Below are 25,506 nucleotides of genomic sequence, written 5' to 3'. Positions count from 1 at the left end.
GACCTGGAAATTCTTATGTTTGGTGAAATAGCCCAGGCGGTACACACTGCATGTTCATGCACTCTCACATTCAGATGCTAGCTGCTGACTTTTACATGCATGTGTTTATGTGGGACTGGGGTGTGCAGACGCCAGGTATTTACAATTCTAAGGAGGAGCAAGAGGAGAGAAATGTTGGTGAGCAGATAAGGAGCTGTGACTTCCCTAAAAGTGTGCAGACTTCTTTGTGTTAAAAAAAAAAGCACTCAAAAACAAAATACTCAGCACTTAAGTAGTTATCGGAATTTGGAATGAGAAAAAAAAAAATACCGTGTTCATGGTGCCTTTTCGCTCGTTAGCTATGTAGGTCAAGAATCTGCCTCTCTCTAAGGCAACTCAGGCTGTCAGCGTGGACGGATACCAGAGGGTAGCCTTGGGGCTGACAGATTAAATAATTAGAAGTTTCTTAGCTGGGAACTGACCTTTAAGTGGAGGTACCTGGGCAATGAGAATTTCACAGTTCTCAGGATGCTTCTATTCCAATTCTAGTACAGGTGTTCTTATGAGGTAAAGTATTTAGTAAGCAGCCTCTTTTTGCTTGGTAACACTCTCTCTGCTGAACTTTTCATGAAATCAGTATTGGGGTAAAGATGAGTCTAATGTGGGCTTACTTCTAGTACACCCATATGTCTGTGTCTTAAGGACTTCTATCTCGTCTACATCTTCGTGACAGAAGATGAAACATTCTCTGAAGATAGAGGACACACTCATATTGAACTTGGAGAATTGCTGTGAAGAGATGTGTTTCAACCTACCAGCATTTCTGAAAGTTAAGCAGCTATAAAATGAACCTGGAGGTACAGAGCTAAAAATGTCAGACCCCTGTTTGAGAAGTATGAGTTCTGGAGAAGAAAAAAAAAAGGAGGAAAAGAGAGCAACAGCCAGCCAGCAGGAAACTAGGATTAAGTTACACTTATACAAAGATGCACCAATTACATGTGCTGACAGTTGTACTTTTATGTCAGGCACTCGGGGAAAGGGGCTGGCACTAATGCTGTACCTAGAGACCAACATGCTTCAGATAGCTACTGAGTTCTGTTTTCTGCAGGTGCAGTAATGTGACTACTATGTACGACCCTATACACCATGGCAATGTAAGAGTGATTTACCATTTGAACACAATTTATTCATGCCGCCAGCTAAAGTCTGATTAAACATTAAGGTAGGAAGGGACACAGTACATTCTTCATTTATTTATTTATTTATTTGTTTATTTATTTATTTATTGTGTGTGAGTGCCTACATGTATGTGTATGTAATACTTGCCTACAGAGGACAAAAGAGGGTGTTGGATCCCCAGAACTGAAATTATGAATAGTCATGAGCCACCATGTTGAAACAGAGAATTGAACTGCGCATCTTCCAATACCAAGTGCTCTAAACCACTGAGATATCTCTTCAGCCCCATGGAACATGTTCTTCACTGTTGACTTTTTTCAGATTGATATAAACCTGAGGCTGCAATCTTAGAGTCCAGCTGTATCTGGAGTTTTCTTACAACAAATTGACCATACCATATTTCAAGATCTCAGAAATACAAGGACCCAGTAAGAAGCACATAGAATGAATAGAGGAAATTATAAAGTTCTCTTCTATGCGTGTTCCTGTGGTTTGGATGCTGAGTGTCCTCCAAAAATTCAGGATTGGTACCCAGGGTGATACTGTTGGAATGTTCTGGGGGCCTTTTGGAGGTTGAACCCAGGAGAAAACCATTGTGGAGCCCTGCCCTTTTGACAGGGATGTTGGAACTTTAGCTCCTTCCCTCTTCTTTTCCTTCCTGTCCATAAAGTGAGCAGCATCGTTCCATGTGACCCACCCATCTGATGCTGCCTCGTACCACACTCAAAACACTAAGAGTGTAAGTTAAACGAGCCCTGTCTCTTCATACATGAATTATCTCCAGCACTTTGTTATGGTAACAGAAAGTTGACTGACACCTTACTTCAGTTCTCACATTTGTCTACACAAATGGTTATATGATGCAAAATATTTTAGCTATAGAGAACAGTAATTTAGAGGAATACTAAAAACATCTGACAATATGAAAAGACGATACCAACTCTTAATCTCTAAGGGAAATGCTGACCTTCTTTTTGAAAACAATACCTGAGAAGCCACAAACTCTAGTCCTGTGATTATGGGTACCCTGAATGCAGCACAGTTTTAAAAGTTCTGGTACAGTCCCTTGTCTTTCCTATGTTGATCAAAGGCTCTCTCAGTACAGACAAAATGGCATAATGATGGGAGAGGAAAGTCTGCAATGTCCACAAATCTTAGGGGCTAAAGACCCAGGAGGGCTTGAAGGATAGAGGAGGGTAGTTTAGCCAGAACACAGGGAAGTGAGACAATTAGGGAACACATGTCAAATATAAGTATAATATAGAAAGCCAGAGAAATAGAAGTGATATCTTCATTATCTCAATAGATTAGTAATGCATGTAATGTGTGCTATTGTTGCTTGTGATGCTGGTAACTAAACCTAAAGCCTGACATATTCCAAGCAAGCACTCTACCACAGAACTATACCATTGATTCAGAAATGCCTAAAGGGGGAAAAGAAACCCTAACGACTTGGATCAAAATGGTCTTAAAGAAATTTCTGAGGCCTCATGCTAAGAAAGTAGTAAGAGAACAGACTCTTATTATCAAGCAGTTATCCGTGCCCAACTGAGGTCAAATAACTTGAGTTAGCAGTGGGAGTGCAGCATAATTCTGTTGGGTGTTTTTTTCATCCATTTCTAAGCCAAGGATCAATAGCTTAAGGGAATAGAAGAATAGAAATGAATTAATGGTAATCTTTAAAAAAAGAATCCTATGTCCATCCTTCATTACTGACCTGCCCTATAAGTCACTGTCTAGCTCATGGAACATTTAATATTTTTCAAAACACCACCTCCTTTGTCATTTTATCCTTTATGTTATGGTCACACAATTGCATGACTTTATTAGAAGCCAGTTTGCCTCTGTCATTAATGGGCCACATTAAATCAACAGTCTTTATTTGAAGATTCACAAACGGACTCAGAGAAAGCTTCATCTCACAGGACCACCCACTTCAAAGTACTCAGTGAGTCAGGAAAAGTTTGGGAAACTTCATGCAACTTTCCCACTGTCACACGGACTACTAATGAAAAAGCTGAAGTAACAACCCAAGACTCCTGGCTACTATTCTGTGATAGGGCTCATTATCCCTTAAAAATGAGCCCAGGATGTTAGTCTGTCTATGTGAGACCTAGAGGGCTGATAGTCTCTGCAGACACAGTGGGAACAGAGATTTGGTCTGGCCCATGTCACTTCCTTGTGAGCACCTGTCACTTCCCTCAGAGTCACCTGGAGTGCAGCTTCTGCTTCTTCTAGAGCTGGCTTTGCTGCCTCTAGTTTCTCTTCAGCGATGGCTTTGTCCTTGGAGATGCTGTCTACAATGGCCTGGGCTTTGTCCTTCACCTTTTGCACCTCAGCCTTGACCTGTTCAGCAGCCTGCGCTTTCATTGTGACTTCCTTTAAGACCTAATTGAATAAGGGGGGAAAATTCGTCAAAGTTCACAGGCAGCACACTGCTCTTTACCTTGGTGTTCTGATTTTGTCCACTCATCCAGTTTTCATATAGAACAATAAGTAGTTTACGATAGCAGAAATAGATATCTACGATCCAAGGCTGTCCACCTACTGTGTCAGCTTTGTCGTTGGCCACTTGTAGTTCCTTCTCTTTTACTTCCAGCTCTTTGCTCAGGGCTGCCACGGATTCTGAAGCTTCTTTTAGCTTTTCCAATCCGGTATTCATTCTGGGGTTGAAAAATCCATGCAAGCAATGTTAAGGTTTGTAGCAAGTGCTCTTGTTTTCAAGTGTCATTTCGCCTGTGATAGTGGCAGGGTCATGTTTAAAGAAGGAGAATATGTAAGGTAGCAAACCTCACCTATAAAGTACATCTAGGTTGAGCTCCTCACTCATGGATGTATGTTCTTCATGAACAGTGTATAGGACTAAAGGCACCAAAACATGTGCACAGCACGAACAGCAACCATAATCTAGACTACACCACAGAGCACCTAATACAATATGCTTCAAATGTATACACCCCTATGTTGGTGGAAGGAAAATAACTTGTGTTTTTTTTTTCAAAATAGTTCAATGAAATTAAAAGAAAGATTTGTGCTCAAGTAACAAAATAAAATTTAAACAAGAATAGGTGTGAATTAGCTACCTGCATAGACCTGAAATAAGTTCTCTAGAAACTTGGAGTCATTAAGTCACCAACTTATGAACCCCTTACATATAATCTAGTCTTCTACCCAGGGATCCCTCACATATAATCTAGTCTCCTACCAAGGGATCCCTTACATAGTAATCTTGGCTACTTTCTTGGAGAAAATGTGAATGCTGAAAAATGCAGAGCAAATCAGTGATATTTGCGTTCAAACTTCAGTAACACTGGATATTCTGTTTGCTGTGACTTTTACCATCAATCCAACTCTTCTGCCCTGATCATGCAGGGGATTGGGGTGCAAAGGATGAGAGGATGTAGAATGGGAATCTATATTCTCACCTTCCTTCCACATCTATTATATAGTTAGGTCAATCAATATCTTAAAAATAAGACACAGGAAATTTAACCACAGTAAACAATAATAAAGTCCCAGGAGCCCAGAATAGTGTTCCACAGGACTCTAGAAGAGCGTCATAATATCAGCACTAATGACTTTGGCTGGGTGATTCCTTGTTCGGGGAGCTTCACTGGCCTCTGTTCTATGGTGATACAACATTGTGAAAACATCTCTGATATTCTAAAAGACTAGAACTTTTGCTGAACCTCATAGCCAGAGCTAGTAATACAGCTTGAGGTAACTTAAGACTGATATCATACTGTGTAGTCTGTCGGTTTGTTTAACCTGCCTTTAAGCAAAATTTAGCAAAAAACCATGCTTGCCTTGGATTTTGTATTTAATCAGCCTTTACAATCCAAACTAGTGCATAGATTTAATCTTAAGATATATACTCTTCTATGCCTCCAGTCCAGAGAAAAATGCATGACAACATTCAGGCAGGCACAGTTTCAGACTCAAACAGCAGATTATAGACAAGAAAGACAATGGGAGACACACAGAGAGAAGTACAGAATTCAAGTCTAAGTTCACTATTGTGCAAACCACTCTAAGGATAAATGCTTTGGGTTTTTTGTTTGTTTGTTTTGTTTTTCTTTATGCAACATTGATGCATTTTGGTATTATTAATGCATTTGAATCGATGCAGTTTGGTGGCCCATGTGATGAATGTGTTTAAATTGATGCACTGTCCTTCCCATGCCAATAGTGCTGACACCACCCTACCCTAACTTTAGAACCCCATTTGTGACAGCCAATAATGTCTCTGGTCAATTCAAATTGTATCCAACCAACAAGTTGGTTCAGGAATGAGAGCCAGTGCTTCAAGATGACTTTTATTTAACCTTCCCACTCACCTGTTGGCCAAGCTCTGCACTTCTGCATGTTTTTCGCCATATATGAACTTATAGCCCTGAATAAAGGAGAGGTACGATTTGGGTGTCACGTGGGTAGAGCGCCTGAACCTCTGGAAGTAATCAGCACATTTCTCAGCCACCCCATCCTGAAAAGAGCCCATACACTGGACCACTTCATTCTTGATTTCCACACTGCAGTCAATATTATAGGATGAGAGGAAATGTTCCGACACTAGAAAGAATAAAGATGACAATGTGTGAAGCACGTACACCAATTGCCGTTTCCAAAGTTGCCTGGCTGTATCTAAAAGACAGTCATTTCCTAGGTCAGCATGCAATCTCTGTCACCCGAAGGAGAAATATCTCTCAGGACTTTGGACCCCAAGCCTAAGACATCAGCACTTTTATTGTCCCTCTCATATAAAACACTATAAAGACTTTAGGCTTATCACCATTCCTTGTTTTCTGGAGCTTGTGCAGAGAAGTTCCCTCTGCATAGCTGCAGGGCCCAGTGGCAGCCAGCCTATTTTATGGACTGCATAAGGACAGACGTGATTCAAACAACAGACATCGGTGCCCACCTGCTAGTCAGACCATTTACTCTTTTGTTAACTCAGAATCTGTCAGTCCTTTAATTCCTTTTGACTATGGCTGCATTAACAATGTGGAAATGTTCATCACTACATTTGAAAGTCCTTAATATTCCCTTTATTTTATTTATTTTTATTTTATGAGGGACAAAAAGACAAGTGGCTACATGAATAGAATGCAGTCCTTACTGAGGTTTTCTGTTAGCATAAGAAATAATAAACATCCCATAGTGTTGGGCAGTGGGGGTATATCAGTCAGAGAAAACTTGGTGGCATGAGTTAAGCCTCATTCCTTTGAGTCAGGATCTCTCACTGAACCTGGAGTCACACTGGCATCCATATCCCTCTCCCCAGCATGCACACATACAATGGTGGGTTACAGGGATGTGTACAGCCATACCTGGATTTTTAAGTGAATCCTAAGGATTTTCTCAGGCCCTTATGATAGAGGGGCAGTGAACCCCATTAAGAGAAAAATCCTTCTGGTCAAGAGAACAGAATCTATTGTCTAGGTGGAGACCTGACATTTCAGATAATGGACCTGGCTAATCACCTGGCTAAAGATAAGGTGAGCTCACCTTAAGCCATGGTAAGGGAGAGGAGGAATAATTAGTCCTTTAGTTTTCCTTCCCACAATTCCCAACTGATGGGTATGTTCTTCTGTATATATGTTTCTCTTATTGGTTGATGAATAAAATACTGATTGGCCAGGCAGAAAGATAGGTGGGGCTACCAGGCTAACAGATGAGAATTCTGGGAAACCTAGGCAGATGGAGTCAGCATGTGAGCTGCCAAAAGAGTTAGAAGTTCAGACCCTTCTCCAGTAAGCCAAGACCATGTGGAAATACATAGATTAGTAGTTATGGGTTAATAATTAAGACAGAGCTAGCCAATAAGAAGCCCTAGACTCTGGCCAACAGTTTTATAACTAATATAGTGTCCTTGTGTTTATTAGAGGCTGAGAAGGGTAGCAGGACCTGCCGGGCCAGAAAACTTATAGCCACAAACATGCAGCTCCACAAGTCTGTCTGATTTTCTCAATTACCCAGAAAAGTGTAACTTCTCCCTTTCTTCCATCCCTTCTCTCCACATGCTTTCCCTAACATTACAGGCTTTGCCAATGTCTTTGACTTCCTTACTCTTCAAAGTTCCCCTTAGTTTTCTTTTTTGTTGTTTGTTTGTTTGTTTATTTTGCTTTTTTGATTTTTCAAGACTGGGTTTCTCTGTATTGCTTTGGAGGTTGTCCTGGAACTCACTCTATAGACCAGGCTACCCATGAAAACACAGAGATCCACCTGTCTCTGCCTCCTGAGTGCTTGGATTAAAGGAGTGCACCACCAATGCCTGGCTAGTTTTCTTTTAATATCTGATAAAATTGTCTTTAAGCTTCTGTTAAGATGCCCAGTAAGAGACCCAGATTTTTCCTGTAATCACTTATACTTATAAATCAAGTGTTCATCTCCCAAGTCCAAATTTTCAAAATACAATAAATAGCAGCTTAATCTCTGTGTTATTAAAATACCTGTTGTGTATGCATGTGAATTTCCTGTGCTTCAAATGTCTGTTGATTAAATTCTTCCAAAAACTTGTAAGGTAAGATAATATTAAGTGTTTAATTGTTGACTTCCCAAACAAGATTTTATATTTCCTAACAATAAATGAATAATTTTGCATGTATCATAGTAATTAGTTTACCTTATATTTTGCTATATAAGTAGGTCTTATATGGCACTAATTATTCAGGTACTATGTAAGTCATAGGTATTACTAAACTCATTTGAAGATATCAGCTCAGCAACTTACTAGCTATCAAAGTTTCAAACTATTTAAATGGCAATGACATTGTATAATATGTAGATGTTATAGATACAGGAAAGCCAAGAAAGGGGGAACTTTTTTAAATATGTTTTTTAAAAATTTGGCATAAAGCTATCAAAGGATGTGATTGGGTCTTGACTAACTTTGTCACTTGGATAAATGAAGACAGGGATGAGTTTTGGGAAGGTTTAAAGGAAAAGAAGGTATTTCTAAAGGTGGAAAGATGGCATGTCAGGATAAAGAAAGACTGTAAATAAATTAAGGCTAAATTATGGTATGAGGATAAATGTTAAAATTGACTGATTCACTCATTCAACACCATACGACATATTGACAGCTGCTGACATTGTCAACAAGAACACATCGTTCTTGGAATCATGGAGGATGTCACCCAGGAGGACTAATAAGTACAACTCAAGAAACACCCAATTAAGTGTAGATCACAAACTATGATCAAGGCAAAGGCTTTGGTTATCATTGAAAAACTGAGGTCACTGAAGATTTAATCAAAAAGGTATGAATGAAAGACTTCACTCTCTGACAACCACACTTAAGAATGAAATAAAAGCTACCAGGTTTTTTTTTTTTAAGAGCAGCATCTTGTAGCAAAAGCCCTCCAACACTGGGCAGGAGCTGTTTAGCCCACTGCAGACATGCCTGGTAGCAGAGAAAGTAAATGAATAAACATGAAGGAGAACACACGACAATTATATACACCACACTAACCAGCAACTAAAGCATCCTTGGGCCATCGGCTGAACCAGTCGATTGTGCATCCTGAAATAAGGGCAGGGAACTTCAAAGCTCGGTTTCGGAATTTCTCTCCGACAGGTGAAAAGCAGAGCACAATGTGAAGGTTCCCTCGGACCCTGCTCATGAAAAACTCATACAGGTTGTCATTAGTGGGCGGACGCTTGGGGTGCTCCCTTTTCATGATCAGGGTCAGGTCACTGTTGATTTCATCTATTTCATCCCGAGCAAACAAGTTGGAGACCTCAGAAAGAAATACAAGCATTCAAATTCAGTATACACAGATAAAGCAACCAAAGTACACACTCAAAAGGTCCAAGACTTTTCCTCTATCCATGCTCTTAAGTTCACCTTTTAAAAATAAACTTAAAATTTTCAAGATGAAATATATCATGCCTTAATGCACACAGATGGCTCTGTGACCAACTGCAAAACCACAGAGAAAAGAGACAGTAAATGGGCACACCAAGAGCCTCCCTCCCCATCCATGAAGGTCATTTTTCACTTTGCTGTTTTAAATGCCTAGCTTCACATCTTAATTGGGAGTTTTAGTCTTTAAAAACCTAATAGAGAAAGCCATCCTTCAGCCTGATTGCCAAATTCCCAAGAACATTAACTCAATTTTTTAAAGGAAGAAAAAAATGGAGAGTTCTACATCGGAAGGAATCTGGAGAGACAAGGGTATGAAAATAACTGAGTTCCTACCTCGCCTGATGACAGAACATTGTTCATGTATTCCAAAAACGACTCATCTTTAATCTCATTGTCTGTGAAAATGAAAGTGATTCCTTTGCCTTGCTGGCCAGCAGTCCTATACAAAACCTTCAGGTCCTCCATCAGATTTGATGTGTTGTAGGATCTGAAGAAACGTGATTACTGTGTCAGTAACTAAAATATGCCCATAGGAAGGCAAGAGCCTTAGGCTGCCTAGCCAATCAAACAATGCTGGTCACATGGATACATACCATCTATGAGTATAAGCTAGCTGATTCATTAACTTTATGCTCTACAAATATTGTAATAAATGTTTTGATACACAAAAACATCCCCAAGGGAAAATTAAACTTGAAACAAACATAATTTAACACAAGCAAATATCATTTGCAAACATATATGTCATGTGACTGTGTGCAGACACCGTTTTGAAAACACACATTGACAGGGGTAATATTTGTTGGACATAAGAATTAGAAGATTTATTAAGCACTAAGCACCTATCTGCAAAGGACATATTAGAAGACACCTCATAGACTGAACTAAACTAGACTAAATCAATTCCAGCTTTCATGACTTGGGAGAGAAAAGTCAAATCATGGCCCACAGTACCCTTCTCATCTCTCAAAATCATATTATTCTCACATCTTTGGATTCCACATCAAAGAGTTAGTTTCAGAGCAATCAGAACATTGTATCAGACTAGCTGGAAACATTTGAAATATACCCTACTATAAACCTCCTTTTACTCAAACAGAGCAATCCTCAGAAAGAAATGATCCTACAATCAAGAAATGCTAGAGCAGTCTCCATACAAGAGAGTCCAGCACTGTCAAGAGTTTAAAAGAAAATATTTCATTTTCATTTCTGGAGACTCAGATTTAATAAATTAGTCTCTCTCTCTCTCTCTCTCTCTCTCTCTCTCTCTCTCTCTCTCTCTCTCTCTCTCTCTCTGGGTGTGTGTGTGTATATTTAAAATAAATTCAGAACTCAGTACAGGATCAAATAGCCACTTGATCTTATCTTCTTAAAGATACTAAATACATAATTAACATCTAAACTCTTTTATAATATCTGTAAACTAAATCTACAATCATAGCCTTAGTTATGGTTTCTATTGCTGTGATTTAAAAAAATAATGACCAAAAGCAGGGCCGGAATGGAAGCAGAAGCCATGGAGGAAGACTGTTTATTGGCTTGTACCACACAGATTGTTTAGCCTGCTTTCACACACCATCCAGCACTACCTGCACATGGGTGGTCCTGCACACAGTAGGCTGGTCCCTCCCAAGTCAATAATTAACCAAGAGAATGACCTACAGATCTGCCTAGAGGTAGACTGTGTTGAGGCATTTTCTCAATTGAGGTTCCCCTCCCCAAATAACTCTAACTTGTATCAAGTAGACAGAAAACTGACCAGGACAGTCAGATTTGAATATTTTTAGAAGACTTCTAGGGAAACAAGGACTAAGTAATCATAAAACAACAGTATTTAAAGACAAAATCTTCCCTTTAAAAGAGAGAATGAGGGATGGAAAGACATATCAGTCAGTAAAGTGCTTGCTATACAAGCCACAGGACCTGAGCTCCATCCCCCAGAGATTGTTTAAAATAGAAATGGGCACAGTGGGTGTAGAACTCTGATCCTAGTGCTCAGGAGACAGTCAGGAGGGTCTGCCACTCACTGACCAGCTAATCTAGCTGAACTGACAGCTCTAAGTTTGTGAGAATGTCTGTCTCCTAAATCCAAGACACAAAGCATTGAGGTAGATGCCTGAGATTGACCTCTGGCCTCCAATGTGCGTGCACGCACGTGCGCGCGCACACACACACACACACACACACACACACACACACACGAGGGAGAGAACAGGAGTGAGTGAGTGAGTGAGTGAGTGAGTGAGTGAGTGAGTGAGTGAGTGAGAGAGAGAGAGAGAATGCAAATCTCATCCAGCTTCTAGACGGAAAGGGGGAAAGTACTGCCCTCAAATAATATGACCAATGACTGTGCATCCCAGCTGGGAGGCCAGCCTTGGCCATGCATCTGTGGCTTATGGAATTACATGGTATCTCTAAGGGTAAGAGAAGGTGAGAAAGACCTTGCCTTTCTCTCATTGGTAATGGATCATTTTCAGTATGATGTGCAGAGGAACCAATTTGTCACTGTGAGAGCTGTAGGTGTTTACTGAGCCATTGGGTTACAGTAGGAGTCACACTTGACTAGACACTGGGATTGATTGCAAGTCCTGCAGTGCAATCAATTCCCCTACTCTGTCTGATGTCAAGCAATTCTCAGGCTCTTGGAACTCCAGCTGCAAGATGGACTATGGCTGACTGATCTCCTAATAAACTTCTTTAGAAAATTTGATAAGCTCAGATATGCAAAAGAGATTTAAAACAATAAGATTTTATACTAATGTGGTGGCAAATATATGGATCAAATCTTTCTCCTGTGCAGGCTGTCTGTTTCCCTAGCTTGGCTACTACACACAAACTTAGATTGTACACATGGTAACCAGGGCTATTTCTGTCATCCTACTGCATGTACTAAACAGCAATGTTTAGATTTATTCTGCAGGCAGAGTCCTATAATTCAGACAAAGTATGACAACCTCAGTTTGAATAACAGGATCTCCAACTCCAATATTTAATAACTTTCAGTCTCCAAGATAGCAGGTACATATGGGTCTCCCTCAATGAGACAGGTCAGTGGCACATTTCCCACAAATGTCAAATGAGAGGACTTCCCTCCTACACAGGTTGGAATTAAATGCTAATGATTTCATCTCAACCAAACTTCCCAAACTGCCTTTATGAAACTTAGTTTGACTTCTTTGAATCACCTCTACTTATCTCTTTATGTTCACTTTTCACTTGCTATTTTTGCTTTATACCTATAACATGCACACACACACACATACCTCACACAACTCACATAGAATTTCCTCTCTTCATGAATAGTGATATATCTACATAATTCTCTATCCCCAAAACTACAATTGCCAAGAAGAGCTCCACTTTTCTAACAATCTCCTAGATTTCCACCCCCTCTTCTCACTGACACTCCCCATGGCAATATCATGTCTTGTCTAGACACCTATGATTGTTCTATAACTATATCAGTTTTGTTCTTTCCTTCTATTTGCTACACATACAAATCACGCATGTGCGCACACACACACACACACACACACACACACACATCTTTACTGGACACCCATTAGTGCTTTCCTATTACTCTACGGTGATACATCAATTTCTTACTATACCTTCAAATGCCTCCATGACTCATGCATTCCCATTTGCCATCTCACATTCCACAGTTAGCCAAAATAGATTATTCCAGGGATCAGAAGTTAACTTCAAAATGTCAATGCTTTTTCCTGGAAACTCCTGAACTATTTTCTTCTAGAATTCCTACTGAGATGCAGGATTCATTTTAACATCATTTCTTCTTTTCCTGATGTGTCTGCTTTTATTTTCCTGTGAGACACAGATGGTACCTACAGAGCATATTTTATTGAAGTACCCATCGTCTGTCCATTTTGAGTTGCTGTAAGCACCACGATGACAATAGCTGGTATTATCTGTGTTATTCATCGGTCCAGGACTGCCTCCCAAGGACCCATGTGTTGGTGGCTTAGTCCCAGCCTGTGGTGTCATTGGGAAGTAGCAGAACCTTGGAAAGTGGCAGCAACAGAAAGTTTGCTCACTGGCCCTTGGGGGCTGCTCTCCTTCTTCTCTCTGCCCCTCTGTCTGTCACTGTCTCTGCCTCTGTGTGTGTGTGTGTGTGTGTGTGTGTGTGTGTGTGTCTAGCTCTCCTTACCTATTTCTTTCTCTTCTATTTCCATGTCTCGCTTTACCACACAATGATGCACAGTCCATCATGATTTTTCCCTCACTCTAAATCCATAGACAACAGAGCTAGCCACTCGTTGTTTAAAACCATGAGCTAAAATAAATCTTTCTTCCTTAAACTGATCATCAGCTATTTTCCCCTGGTAACAGGAAGCTAACGCAGTCCTCTTCCCCCAGAAAGAATTCAGTATTTACTCAATATTCAACAAATATTTTAGTGTTTGCATGTATAAATTTTTGTCTATTTTTCATTATATTAACATTGTTGAAATCTGAAGTAAAACTTATGATATATAAATGCCTTCTAAAAGATACAAAGGATAAACTTAGTGCTTTTTACATAAAACATAAATACAAAGAAGCATCAGTGCTCTGTAGCGAGAGGCTGAACTGTTTCAAAAACAGGTTACTAATAGAAAATGTTCTAGTCCATGACAAAGGTGAAAAGGGGAAGACATGTCAGTATTCAAGGAGGAAAACTATTGTGATTCTTAGCGTACATAAGAAAATGCATTCTTAACTGCCGGTGACCTCTGAGAACCTTTCTTCAAAATCCATTTTATGGCAAAAACAAAAGCTCTTACCTTGTCAGAGTAATCTGGAAAGAGGTATAGCCGGCAATGAAGGAAGCCAACCTTGTCAGGCTTTGTTTTCCTGATCCGCCCACGCCAACCAGGAGGGCATTTCCCCTAGGAGTGCGAATGACTCGAGAGATCTATAACACAAGATAGAAAAGGCTCACATCTTTCGACATGTAAATTCCCATTATATTATTCACTCGGTGTAAAAATAAGGTCAAATACAACTAATAGCTGATGGGAAAGGGAGAATTAGCTTCTTCCCTTATTGGTTATTTGATACTAAGTGGTCGGCCCTGAAACAATACACACACACACACACACACACACACACACACACACACAATGCATTTGACGGCTTTTATTTGTGTTGTGTGTGTGTGTGTGTGTGTGTGTGTGTGTAATAATAATCCAAACAGAAGCTATCAATTTGAGAATAGTGGGACATTAGGAAGAGTAGGAGAGTACCTGGGAGGGATGTAAGGAAGAAACGGAAGGGGGAAATGATGCAATTCTATTTTACATTTTAAAATGTATTATGAACAATAAATAAATTTTAAGGCAAATAATCATTTGGGAGACAAAGATGACTCAAGGTCAGAACAGAGAGTCATTCTGCTTAAGGGAATGGAGCACTTCTGAACTACAACAGCACTTGGGTTGGTGGTAACTGTGGGGTGTGCTCTCAGTGTCCCATAAGGTACCAATATTCCAAACTGAGGCTGGGTCTGTTCATAAGGAGAAAACTGAGGTGTCGTTTTAGTATTTGCAACCTACACAGCATGCTAGGAAAGACAACAGAAATGTTAGGACAATGCCTATCCTCAGAACTCAGAGCAGGCCACTAACCACAATCCGCCCCACATGTGCAAATAGATAGTTTAAATTGAAGGGAGGAAAACTACCTAAGAATAACAGAGATGATGGAAGGAATTTTGTGTAAACATCCTCCTGCTCTTTAACAGATGGTGATACCCAAGGTTTCTACTAAGAAGTGATGAAGGGCGGGTCAGGAGTCTATACCACCCTGCTCAGTAGACAGGGACCTTCCCCAGTTTCCCTCCTGGTAGTAGTTCATTAGTTTAGCTTTCCTGCTGCTGAATGAAGTACTCCCATCAGGCTTCCAGCTCCTTTTAGAGAGGACACAGCATACAAATCTGGATGATCCTTTCACTTCATGTGTCAACCTCTTCCCTCCTAAAATACACATTTAAATATAGAGTATTGCTGTAAAAAGTGTTTTTCTAAGTCCAATGACAGCAAGAGGTGAGGGCTGAAGATTCCCCTCTAACTCTGACTAGGATACCTGGGGCTTTACGTCCTAGAAATGTTTTTCTAAGCATTCTCCCTCAAAATTTTCTTCTCTCAGCTCAGTATGTTCCATTTCTACTTGGAATGCCACTGGGTTTGCAGCTACACTCCAGAATTTGAGCATGTGGGAAAGGAGACGGATGCTCCCTGTGTCTATATGGACCTAGACCCTGAGGGCAGATGTGTGCCTCAGTTCGCTCAGTTTTCTGCTCTTAACCTGCCTCTGTGATTCTATAAAGTGACCATGGGCACAGTGCTGCCATGTGTCTCCCCATACCTTCCCTTGGTGTAAATTCAAAATGCCAAAATAAGACTGATAGGGAGCAACCAGAACCACACGAGGACCTTCTGGCTTTCCTCGGTTGCCACTTCACAATGATAACCCTGTCCCTTTGTTTGATATGCATGAATACATTAGAGGCTTATGTAAATTTTGTGTGTTTGGTTTTAAGAAATCTTTATTGTATTTTTTTTTACCTAGAATTTGCTAAGGTATTAAATTAATGTTTCCACTCCAAGTTCTGCCACAGGATAAATCATTATAAGAAAAACGAATATATATGTATATATATATATGAACAAATAAATAGAATGTGTTAATGTAAAGGGGAATTAAAACATTTATAATCTTGTTAAAAATCAAAGATGATAGGAGAAAGAGCACTCAAGGTGGAGCTAGTTTTTCCATGGTATGGACTGAGATAAAGGTGCCCATGTTCTGATTTCATTAACAAATCTATAAAAAAAAAAAATGATGCCCACTGTGCCCTGTGGCACTTATGCTCCTATGAGGGGGAGTACCTGATGGAAGGAAATGAGTGAATGTCTGAGAGAGACAACATTGACAACAGTGGGAGCAAAGAACTCCAAGGGAACATCACTGCCTCAGAGAGTCAAATCCATGTGTGGGGCTTGAATTTAATCTAAGTCTTGGAAGATGACTGCAGGTTTAACAAAGAAGTTGTCTTTCTGGCAGAGCATAATTCTATCAAGAGCATAGAGTCCTTGAGGCTAGCCTTTGATTACATAGCTGGTACAGGGCCAACTGAGCTACACAGCAAAGACCCTATCTCCAAAGCAAAACACAACAGCAAAGAAGGAAGGGAGGGAGGGAAGGAGGAAGGAAGAAAGGGAGGGAGGGAGGAAGGGAGGGAGGGAGGGAGGGAGGGAGGGAGGGAGGGAGGGAGGGAGGGAGGGAGGGAGGGAGGGAGGTGGAAAAGATGCCAGGCAGCAGCTGAGACACAGATTCTCAGTCAGCAAAAGACCAGATGTGGTCCCACTAGGGTTGGAACAGGGCAATAGAAGGGGATGTGGCTGTAAAGTATTGTTTGGGAGCACACTGGGGACTGGTTTATAACCCAGATAATTTGTCAACAACCCATTTGTGATCATCTCCCAAACATTTATTGTGAAAGACCGAAGTGACTCAGAGGAGGTATGCCTTCATGGAGCTCATTGCCCATAATGAATAGATGCCCAGATCAAGGCCCAGAATCCACACTGATGAGGTATTCTGCAATCAGGCATGTTTAACCATAAACAATCCATTTTTCTAAATTATATATTAGGTAAACTGTTGCCCATGGGTTAATTAAAATATCAGGACCTAGGTCATGATAAGCCATTGACAATACGGTTTAAACTTCCACACACTCAAAAGATATATATATATAGGACTCGGGTATGTTTGTTGTTGAAATCTGGCAAGTCCTTTTGTCTGCAAGGAACTAACTACAGGCAACTAGGGAATGCTGAGAGGGGGAAAAATGTCTTCCCCAAGGAAGATGCACTAGCCGGTTATTCAACACTAAGTGGTCAGTCCTGAAAACATACATACAAGTAACATGATTCAGAGTGAACAGATTCCAGTTATGAATATGCATATTCACATTTATACATACATGCAACAACAATTAATAAAAAAAGAGATCTTGAATTTGGAAGAGATATACTGGAGAGTTTGGAGAAAGGAAAGAGAAGGAATAAATAATATAATTGTATTATAATCTAAAGTTTTTTAAAAATAATATTAATAAAGCTATATGGCACAAAGACATAATCTCTTCATTTTTTTAGAATAAAAGAGCTGGACCTCGGGTTATAGTCCATTTGGATACAGATTTTATTTTACCTCCATCTGTCTCCATCTTCTGTCATGCACACACACACACAAAGTAAGAATCAGCCTAGAACACAGTAAGGAATGCCCAATTTTGTCTCAGATGTTCTGGACATGTATTCTTTATCCAGTTCCAAAGCAACCAGATTGAAGGCTGAGTGCTAAGGAAAATACCCTCATAGCTGAGACCCTCCCTGTACCTGCAATGGCATGCTCAGACAATGAAGAAATCCTTGTAATGTATGTTGCAAAATATAAGGTGGGTAACAAAAATAAACTCATGCTCAATTTACTGAGGGGCAATCAGAGGCCAAGCAGACAATGTCTTCAGCAGGCACTTAGTCATGACCTCACCATCAGCAGAGCTCGTTCATAAAATGGAAAGTGTTGGTGATTTCTTGTTTTTTAAATTTCTTTACCCTCCTTTTCTTTTAACTATTCAATATGGCAGAAGTTCTATTCTTAATGAAACATTCTACTCTTAATCAATTATAAATTTGAAGTTCATTTCACACTATTATTTAAATTAGGATTGGAAGAACATGGATCCTCATCACTAAATCCAGACAGATATCTCTGATTCCAAGAATTCAGAGACACCAAGCTCCATCCCTCATGCTAAGGAGACCAGATCTCTGAATGACCCCCTGTCTTGGTCTCAGACTTGCCTCAATGCTGCAGGAAGACCCTTGCCCACATATGGAGAAAATAAACAGGTAATCAAACCCCAATTCACAGGAAAAGCTCACAGGGTAGGCTCTCAAACCACCTCCACTGCTCAGACCCAGTAGCTATCATAGGAGGAAGCTTGCATTTATGAGATCATTCTTCATGCTTAAACCTAGATGATGGAAGACAAGCCCAAGTCACCTGTTTGCTAACTGAAATTTTATAGTCTGAGAAGTAACTGATATCAACAAAGTAAGGAAATTGGTGACACCTGCTAAATGGAAATTGTAATAGCATAGGTAAATTAGGCCATATAAGTTTCTAGGCATACACACACGTGCACACACACACACACACACACACACACACACACACACACACACCCTCCAATATTTGGGGAATTATCAACTCTCTCATATGACAAAGTAGAATGGAATTCTACTTCACTGGTGGAATTCATTGTAATGGAATCTTCACCTTCTCAAGATCAACTGTTTCTGCACTGTTTTGTTTTGTTTTGTTTTGATTTTTACAATTATTAGCTTTGATTATAAAATACATATGATGGCTAATCTTTGTTTTTCATTTGAGTGAATTTATAGCCACCACAGAAATACATCTCTAAGTGTACTGTGAAAGATTTTCTGGATTAGATAAATTGAGATAGAAAGAACTATCCTAAATGTGGACATCACCATGCAGTGGGTTTGGGTCCTAGACGACATGAAAAGTTGAAAGCCAACTGAACACAGTATTCCTTTCTTTCTCTGTATCCTGTCCGCAGATGTATTGTGACTATCTGCCTCAAGCTCTTGACATCATGATAGACTTTATTCCTCCAAATAATAATAAAAAAAACCAAAATCATCCTTTAAGCTATTTTTATCAGATATTTCTTCATAACATCTATAAAGGCAGATGATGCCACCAATGCATATAACAAAATTTACTATCACAACTAGTTAACATGTATAATTTAATAAATTAAGTAGATGTATACTGTTATGCAACCATTAATACTATCTGCTTCCATATCTCTTTTCTTCCTGCCAAACTAAAATTCTGCCCATTGAAAACTGACACCCAATCTCCTTCTCCATCCAGCCCTGGCATTCTCCATCCTGCTTTCTATCTCTGCGAATGACTACACTGATGACCTAATGTGAATGGAATGCTGTGGCATTTTCTATCTTTGTTTGTTTCACTTTCTTTAGGCTTGTGCACTGCTTCAGAGTGCTATACTTTAGATGATGCAGAAATCAGCAGACTTTGTTCTTTGAACTCAACTAACCCACATTCATCCTGTGTAGCCAAAACACTGAGCCAGAAGCTGAATATCAGCACTGAATAACATTCTCACATCACACACTGGAAATATACATGCACTTATTTTAAGCTTATAACATGTGACGTGTTGCATTCAACTTAGAAATTCAATTGGAATATAACAATGAGTTCACTTTTAAACTGAATATTCTCTTAGGAGATGAAAATGAAATGGGGAGGTTATTCAGGGTGAAACCAAATGTCTGTCACCTGTGACACACTCCTTGATGAGGCTACTGTACCTTGACTAAGTGGACCATTGCATCTGTGAAGAACACCATGTCCATGCCAGTACCGCGGATGTTCTCATTATAGAGCTGCAGGAATACACTCAAACGCTCTCTCAGGTGATTAAGGGATTCGATTGGCTCATAAAGCTTTGGTATTTCAGCTTCAGTCTCCTCAGATGTTTCACCTTGGCAAGAAACAATAAGTTTCCTCAAATCACTGAACTTGACTACTTTTGCCTAAATTCACACACTCAAAATGCCACAATTTAGTATTAATGTTTCTCATCAAAATGCAATATTTAAATTTTAAGAAAAAAACTCAACCAATAGTAGAAATATTAGGATTTTTCTAATCATAAGCAGATAGTTCTTTCTTTTCTAGAAAGAACCAGTCCCAAATAATGTTTTCTCATATAAATTAATGAGAACTCACAATTAAACATAGATTCTTAAAGACTGTGCTAGAGTCATGCTTCACTCTATGAGAAGTACAGTTTATCTAGTCATCCTCAGAGGACATGAGATACCAATGAGTAATAAACACAGGATAGATTCTAGTCCTTTCTCCAAATGGCCTTGCCAGATTTTCGTACATGCTTGACTTGATTTACAAGAAATGTGCCCACTTCCTTCCAACTGCAGAAGACAAAGTAGCGTCCCTTTGTAATTGTCACCTAGAAATTTTTGATGGATCACACATTTTGTAACCACACAAATCAGAGATGCTGTAGTCATTCTCAACCATTTAGAATCTTTAACTACAATAGCCTAGAATGCCTGATAAATCAATGATGGCCTTAGCTCCTCCTGCCTTCCAACCGTTGGGTTAAGAGGCTTGTGCCCCCATTCTCTGCTTATGGAGCTTATGAAATCTAAGGATTAGTGTGTGTTGGGGCAAGCACTGTACCCACCAACTGAGCTATGTGCCCAGTGCCAACAGCCCTTTAAATATGAAAATTGACCAAAAATCCATCCTTAGTTGTAGAAACCATTTTTAAATGAATAATAATATTCATTTTAAAACCAGTCAGTTCCGTGTGAAAGACAGAGAATTGTCTGTTTTTAATTAATAAAAATAACAGACATCCTCAGTCAAAAAAAAAAAGGCTGCCTCATATCATACATTTCTTCTCACTTATATGCACTGGGAATCTCATAGAATTCAGATGATGTGGATAAGAATATTCATTGCCATTCTTGCTGCCTTTTACTTGACAGTGACTATAGCCTGTTGTTGCCTACATATTTCACAGATAACACTTCATTTTTGCCCCGGTGTCCATGATGCAATAGTCACATTTTTATTGGCAAACAGGAAGTCAATGAGGTTCAAGAGACATTCAGCTCATCAATAGTGAATTCTTTCTCTGTACCTCTGACAGACTACAAGTCATGGGTATGCTCTATCCTACCCCACATCTCCACTTGGTTTAATGTGCAAATGTGTTTAACTTACAGGTAATTCACTGCTAGGAACTGAAGCCCTAAAGATGCACAAATCTTCTCTAATTAGCTCTCCCTTTGGAGACCACCTTTTGTAGAACTTCAAACGCCTCCTCAACAGTTTACCTGTAGCTTCTGGCGCATCCCTCAAGAAATCCACAAAATAAGCATCAACTCCACAGTCCACCACCAGTGTTTTCTCTTCACCAAACTCCTCCTCCACCAAATTAACTAAAGCCTTATCAAACCAAGTCACATCACTAGACATGGTGAAGCGGTCGGCTATCACACGTTTACATTCATGCTTCCACAGCTTGAGCAGCTCCTGTTGAAGGGCATAATTAAATGAGTCATTAATCCCGACTGGGCCGTAATTGAGATTTCAAGTAGAGACATGATACAGCGTCATCTCTCTGTCTTTCAGATCAGATACACCAGTTTAAAAATACATACAATAGGCCCATATTTCAATTTGAATTGAACTTATTCAAGTATAATGAATGGAAAGTGAATTTATTCTTTTGTGGTCTTAATTAAAAAGAAAATATTCCCAGATAAAACACATTACACATTTACCAGATCAATCAACAAACTAACTGACGTTGTATGAAAAGGTCTTCGCTTGCTATTAAATTGGTTACAATGTTTGCTTTTATGGGCCATTATAGTGTAATGTACAGTGTATGAGCAGCTCTTAATGTAGGTACAATGTTACAAATATAAATCTGGCATGTATAAATGAAAAAAATTCACTGGTAGCTGGAGAAATTGATTAGACAACAGTCCTGTTCTAATCCAAGAAAAATAGCATTTACTGAATCTCATTACTTGGTTTAAAATACTAATGGAAATTTCTTACCTTCCATGTCAAGTTTTGTTACAAATGACAAAAAGCTGTTTAGTTTCCAGAATATAAAATTTTTTGTTAAGAAAAAGTTTACTATAGCATCAATTGCTAATATTATTTGCATTGACTTAAAATAAGTGACCAGAGTGGCTCCTGAAGAATATTAGATGAGAATCACATTCCACAATTCCATTAATTTATTAATTACACTGAGAGAAGAAAATCCAACTTGAGAGCAGGGACAGATGTCCCAAAAAGTAAAGTTGCTTGCCATGCAAGCTTTATGTCTTCAGTTTGACCCCTGGAGCCCATATCAAAGTGGACAGAGAGGACTTACTCCACAAAGTTGTCTCCTGACCTCCACATGGATGCCATGATATGCTTGCTCTGTGTGTGTGTGTGTGTCTTTATATCTGTGTGCGACTGTGTCTGTGTGTCTGTATATATGTGTATGTGTCTGTATGTGTATGTGTCTTTGTGTCTATGTGTGACTGTGTCTGTGTGTCTGTATGTGTGTGTGTGTGTCTGTGTGTGTATGTGTCTTTGTGTCTGTGTGTGACTGTGTGTTTGTGCAGGAGTGTGTGTCTTTGCACCTATGTGTGTGACTGTGTCTGTGTGTCTGTATGTGTGTGTGTACCTGTATGTGTATGTGTCTTTGTGTCTGTGTGTGACAGTGTCTGTGTGTCTGTAAGTGTGTGTGTGTGTGTGTAGGTGTGTGTGTGATATGTGTCTTTGGGCCTGTGTGTGACTCTGTCTGTGTGTTTATATGTGTGTGTGCATGTGTGTCTTTGTGTGTGTGTGACTGTGTCTGTGTGTCTGTAAGTGTGTGTGTGCAGGTGCATGTGTGTGTCTTTGTGTCTGTGTGTGATTGTGTCTGGATGTGTGTGTATGTGTGTGTGTGTGTGTGTGTGTGCAGGTGGGTGCATGTGTGGGCACACGTAGGTACATGCACACACCTGCACACACACACACACACACACACAATAGTACATTTTAATTTTATAAATCAACTTGAAATATTCACCACTGCTAAAATCAATGTCATTTTGTTAGGATTGTGAGATTTTCCCAACGTTGTCTAGTTTTCAAAAGTTAGCCAGTGTGACTTCCTATTGGTGAGCATCTAGAGCAGAGATGAGATGTGACAGGGAACATTTGACGTGCTTACCAAATATTTGCTAGTAAATCCTCCCTGAGTGCTTTTGTAGCTAATACTAAGGCCAGTCGCCAAACTACATCCCCAGCTCCAGAAAGGTCAGGAAAGTGGCCACCTGTGACTTAGCCTGAGCACAGGGCCATGCTCTGAGGGTAACAGACATACTGGCTAGTTAAGCCATTGTTCTAGCTTGAAGGCAAGCCTTACAACAAAGGAACTGTCATATTCACATACATCTACAAGTGCTCATTTTGAGTTTAATATTAAATGAATTTTCTACTCTGCTGCCTCTTTTTAATTGGAGGCAGAATGAATAATTCTTTTACTTCATCTAGTAACAAGGAAAAATCATGGGTGATTAAAAACAAAATAGTTTCTTTTCACTCTGACTATTTATTTATAAATATAATTACACTTTTTTAAGTTAGAAAGTCAAGTTTAAATTACCAAGACTATTATAGAATAAAGCCAATCATAATTCTGCGCATTACTTATTGAAGGAAAATAGCATATTATGAAAAAACAAAAACCAATGGTTTCTTCTAGCCTGTGGCTGATATTAACTGTCAACCTGACAGGAACTGGGATCACCTAGAACACAAGCCCATGTCTGTGTTGAATCATAAAGAAACAGTCAGTTGATGTGGGAGGACCTTAACTGTGGGTACCACCATTCCACGGGCAGACACTGACGCAAAAAGAGAAAGAGATCGTTGTACCATCATTCATTGCTGTCTGCATCTAGTCTGTGGGTGTCACATGACCAGCCTCCTCACACTGCCACCATGACTTCCCCACTGGAATAGTCTGGGCCTTCCAAGTAAGAGCCAGAATAAATTCTTTCTCCTATAAATTGCTTTTGTCGGGACATTTTATCACAAGAACAGGAGAAGAAATTAATACATATTCCCTTATATGATAATTCTGTTGATAATTTCCTTAAATATAAATAATTTTCTAATGTAATATTTAGGGTTTTTATCTTAACGATGTTAGCTAGGCAGGAATGAAGAATGAATAGTATGCCCAAGGATACAAATCTTTTTTCAGACTTCACATAAAAATCCAATTTGAATATTTAGGATGGGAAAATAACAATGTGAACTGTTTCTACATCTTAAGTGTCACTTACATCTGTGTCTTTGATGACCTCTGCAGTTATGTTCAGCATGCCCTGCCAGACCCTGGAAAGGTCTCGAAGGTTAAACACATAGTGGAATTTTGCAGGGGTAGGAAGCATCTTCACTTTGGTCATCTGCCACAGGCGGCGTGTCAGGGGCACCAGCTTCGTCACAGCATCTCGCACTTCCTCTGAGAAGCCTCGCTGGGTACAGTAGTAGCCTACCCCAATCACACCTGGAAGAGGAAGAATCACCGCATTCTGACCAATGGCTCATTGAGTCAGTGAAGAAGAAAAGCATGGTGATGCAGAACTTGCACAAATGTACTGATACGGTCTAAACAGATGGCCAAGCAATGCAGACAATCATAACAATTAATGATCTGTTGATTTTTCAAATACTCAGAAACTAGTGATAGGTTCAAGTAAGTCGGCATTCAAAATATCGGAGTGTTGATTTAAAAATACTACCAAGGGGACTGGAGAAAAGCTCCTTGGTGGTAGATCATTTGCCTAACGTACACAAAGCTCTAGATTATAATTATTATATTATTAAAGAAAACAAATACCACTGGAAACACTAGATACACTAATTTAATATTATTAAATAACAGTGATAAATATGTAAAATTGACTTATGAAAAGATAAGAAGTTTTCATAAGTCCTCTATAGCTTCCTCTTCTGTTGTTGACTTCCCATGCATAATAAAATAATTTTCCTTATGCATCACATTTTCCAGGCACCAAAGAATATTTAAAAGTGATAGCAGTCATTCCTTCTCGTCTACTTTACTTCCCCCAAATTTAGATAATTCAAATGTCATTTGGTCTCCAAACCTTCCCACTGCTGTGACTGAAGGCAGAGCATTGTCACACTCTCCTGGCCTGGGGGGGATGAGATGACATTTTATCCTGCCAGAAATTAATTAGGGTAATCTTAATGAGTTTTGTGTCAGTGGCAGTTTCAGAAATTCTAAATTAATACCTAACAGAGAGTTGTTCATAGCTTCACACCTTTTTTCCCTGTAAAGAGTAAGTCCAGAATAAGTAAAAATATATTTTCATTGTTCAATTAAATATACTTGGCCATATATTGAGTTAGTAGTTCAATTAAATTGTCTCTGAAGGACTACAAGTTTAATCCATCAGTAACTGATTACAATTATGTTTACTACCTTGATGGTCAGATGGGGAACTCTTACCTGTTTTGTACATTGTCATTCCTATGACAAAATATTCATGATTTGTGTTAGAGTATCAGTCACATGTTCTTAACAAAGGAATATATAGGCCACCCATGAGAAAACTAGCTCATGTATATGCCATGTTTAACATCCTTGCTTGAGAAGCCAGTAATAGCTACTTAAGTAATTAATAATAATAATAACAAAGAAGAAAACAATACACTGGGGCCATCCACCTCCATTAATATCTATAAATTAATCACTGCAGGAAATAACGAAAAGCAGTGATAATGTTGCA

General features: G+C 39.3%; 1 protein-coding gene across 2 annotated transcripts in view; it reads right to left on the bottom strand.

Annotated features, from left to right (window-relative positions):
* The window catches only part of Dnah5 (dynein axonemal heavy chain 5), a 278,387-nt gene that overhangs the window by 62,511 nt on the left and 190,370 nt on the right, over positions 1 to 25,506 (bottom strand). For both annotated transcript variants that reach the window (XM_040757681.1, XM_040757680.1), the window contains exons 50-58: positions 24,037 to 24,260; positions 21,028 to 21,226; positions 19,471 to 19,643; positions 13,810 to 13,940; positions 9,359 to 9,512; positions 8,630 to 8,897; positions 5,496 to 5,727; positions 3,707 to 3,821; positions 3,370 to 3,546 (exon numbers count right to left, since the gene is read on the bottom strand). In XM_040757681.1, the coding sequence (XP_040613615.1) occupies positions 3,370 to 3,546; positions 3,707 to 3,821; positions 5,496 to 5,727; positions 8,630 to 8,897; positions 9,359 to 9,512; positions 13,810 to 13,940; positions 19,471 to 19,643; positions 21,028 to 21,226; positions 24,037 to 24,260 (1,673 nt within the window). The remainder of the gene's footprint in view (positions 1 to 3,369; positions 3,547 to 3,706; positions 3,822 to 5,495; positions 5,728 to 8,629; positions 8,898 to 9,358; positions 9,513 to 13,809; positions 13,941 to 19,470; positions 19,644 to 21,027; positions 21,227 to 24,036; positions 24,261 to 25,506) is intronic.

Source organism: Mesocricetus auratus, unplaced genomic scaffold, assembly GCF_017639785.1.
Source record: "Mesocricetus auratus isolate SY011 unplaced genomic scaffold, BCM_Maur_2.0 Super-Scaffold_100015, whole genome shotgun sequence".
NCBI lineage: Eukaryota > Metazoa > Chordata > Mammalia > Rodentia > Cricetidae > Mesocricetus > Mesocricetus auratus.
This window is presented reverse-complemented; position numbering and strand designations above follow the sequence as displayed.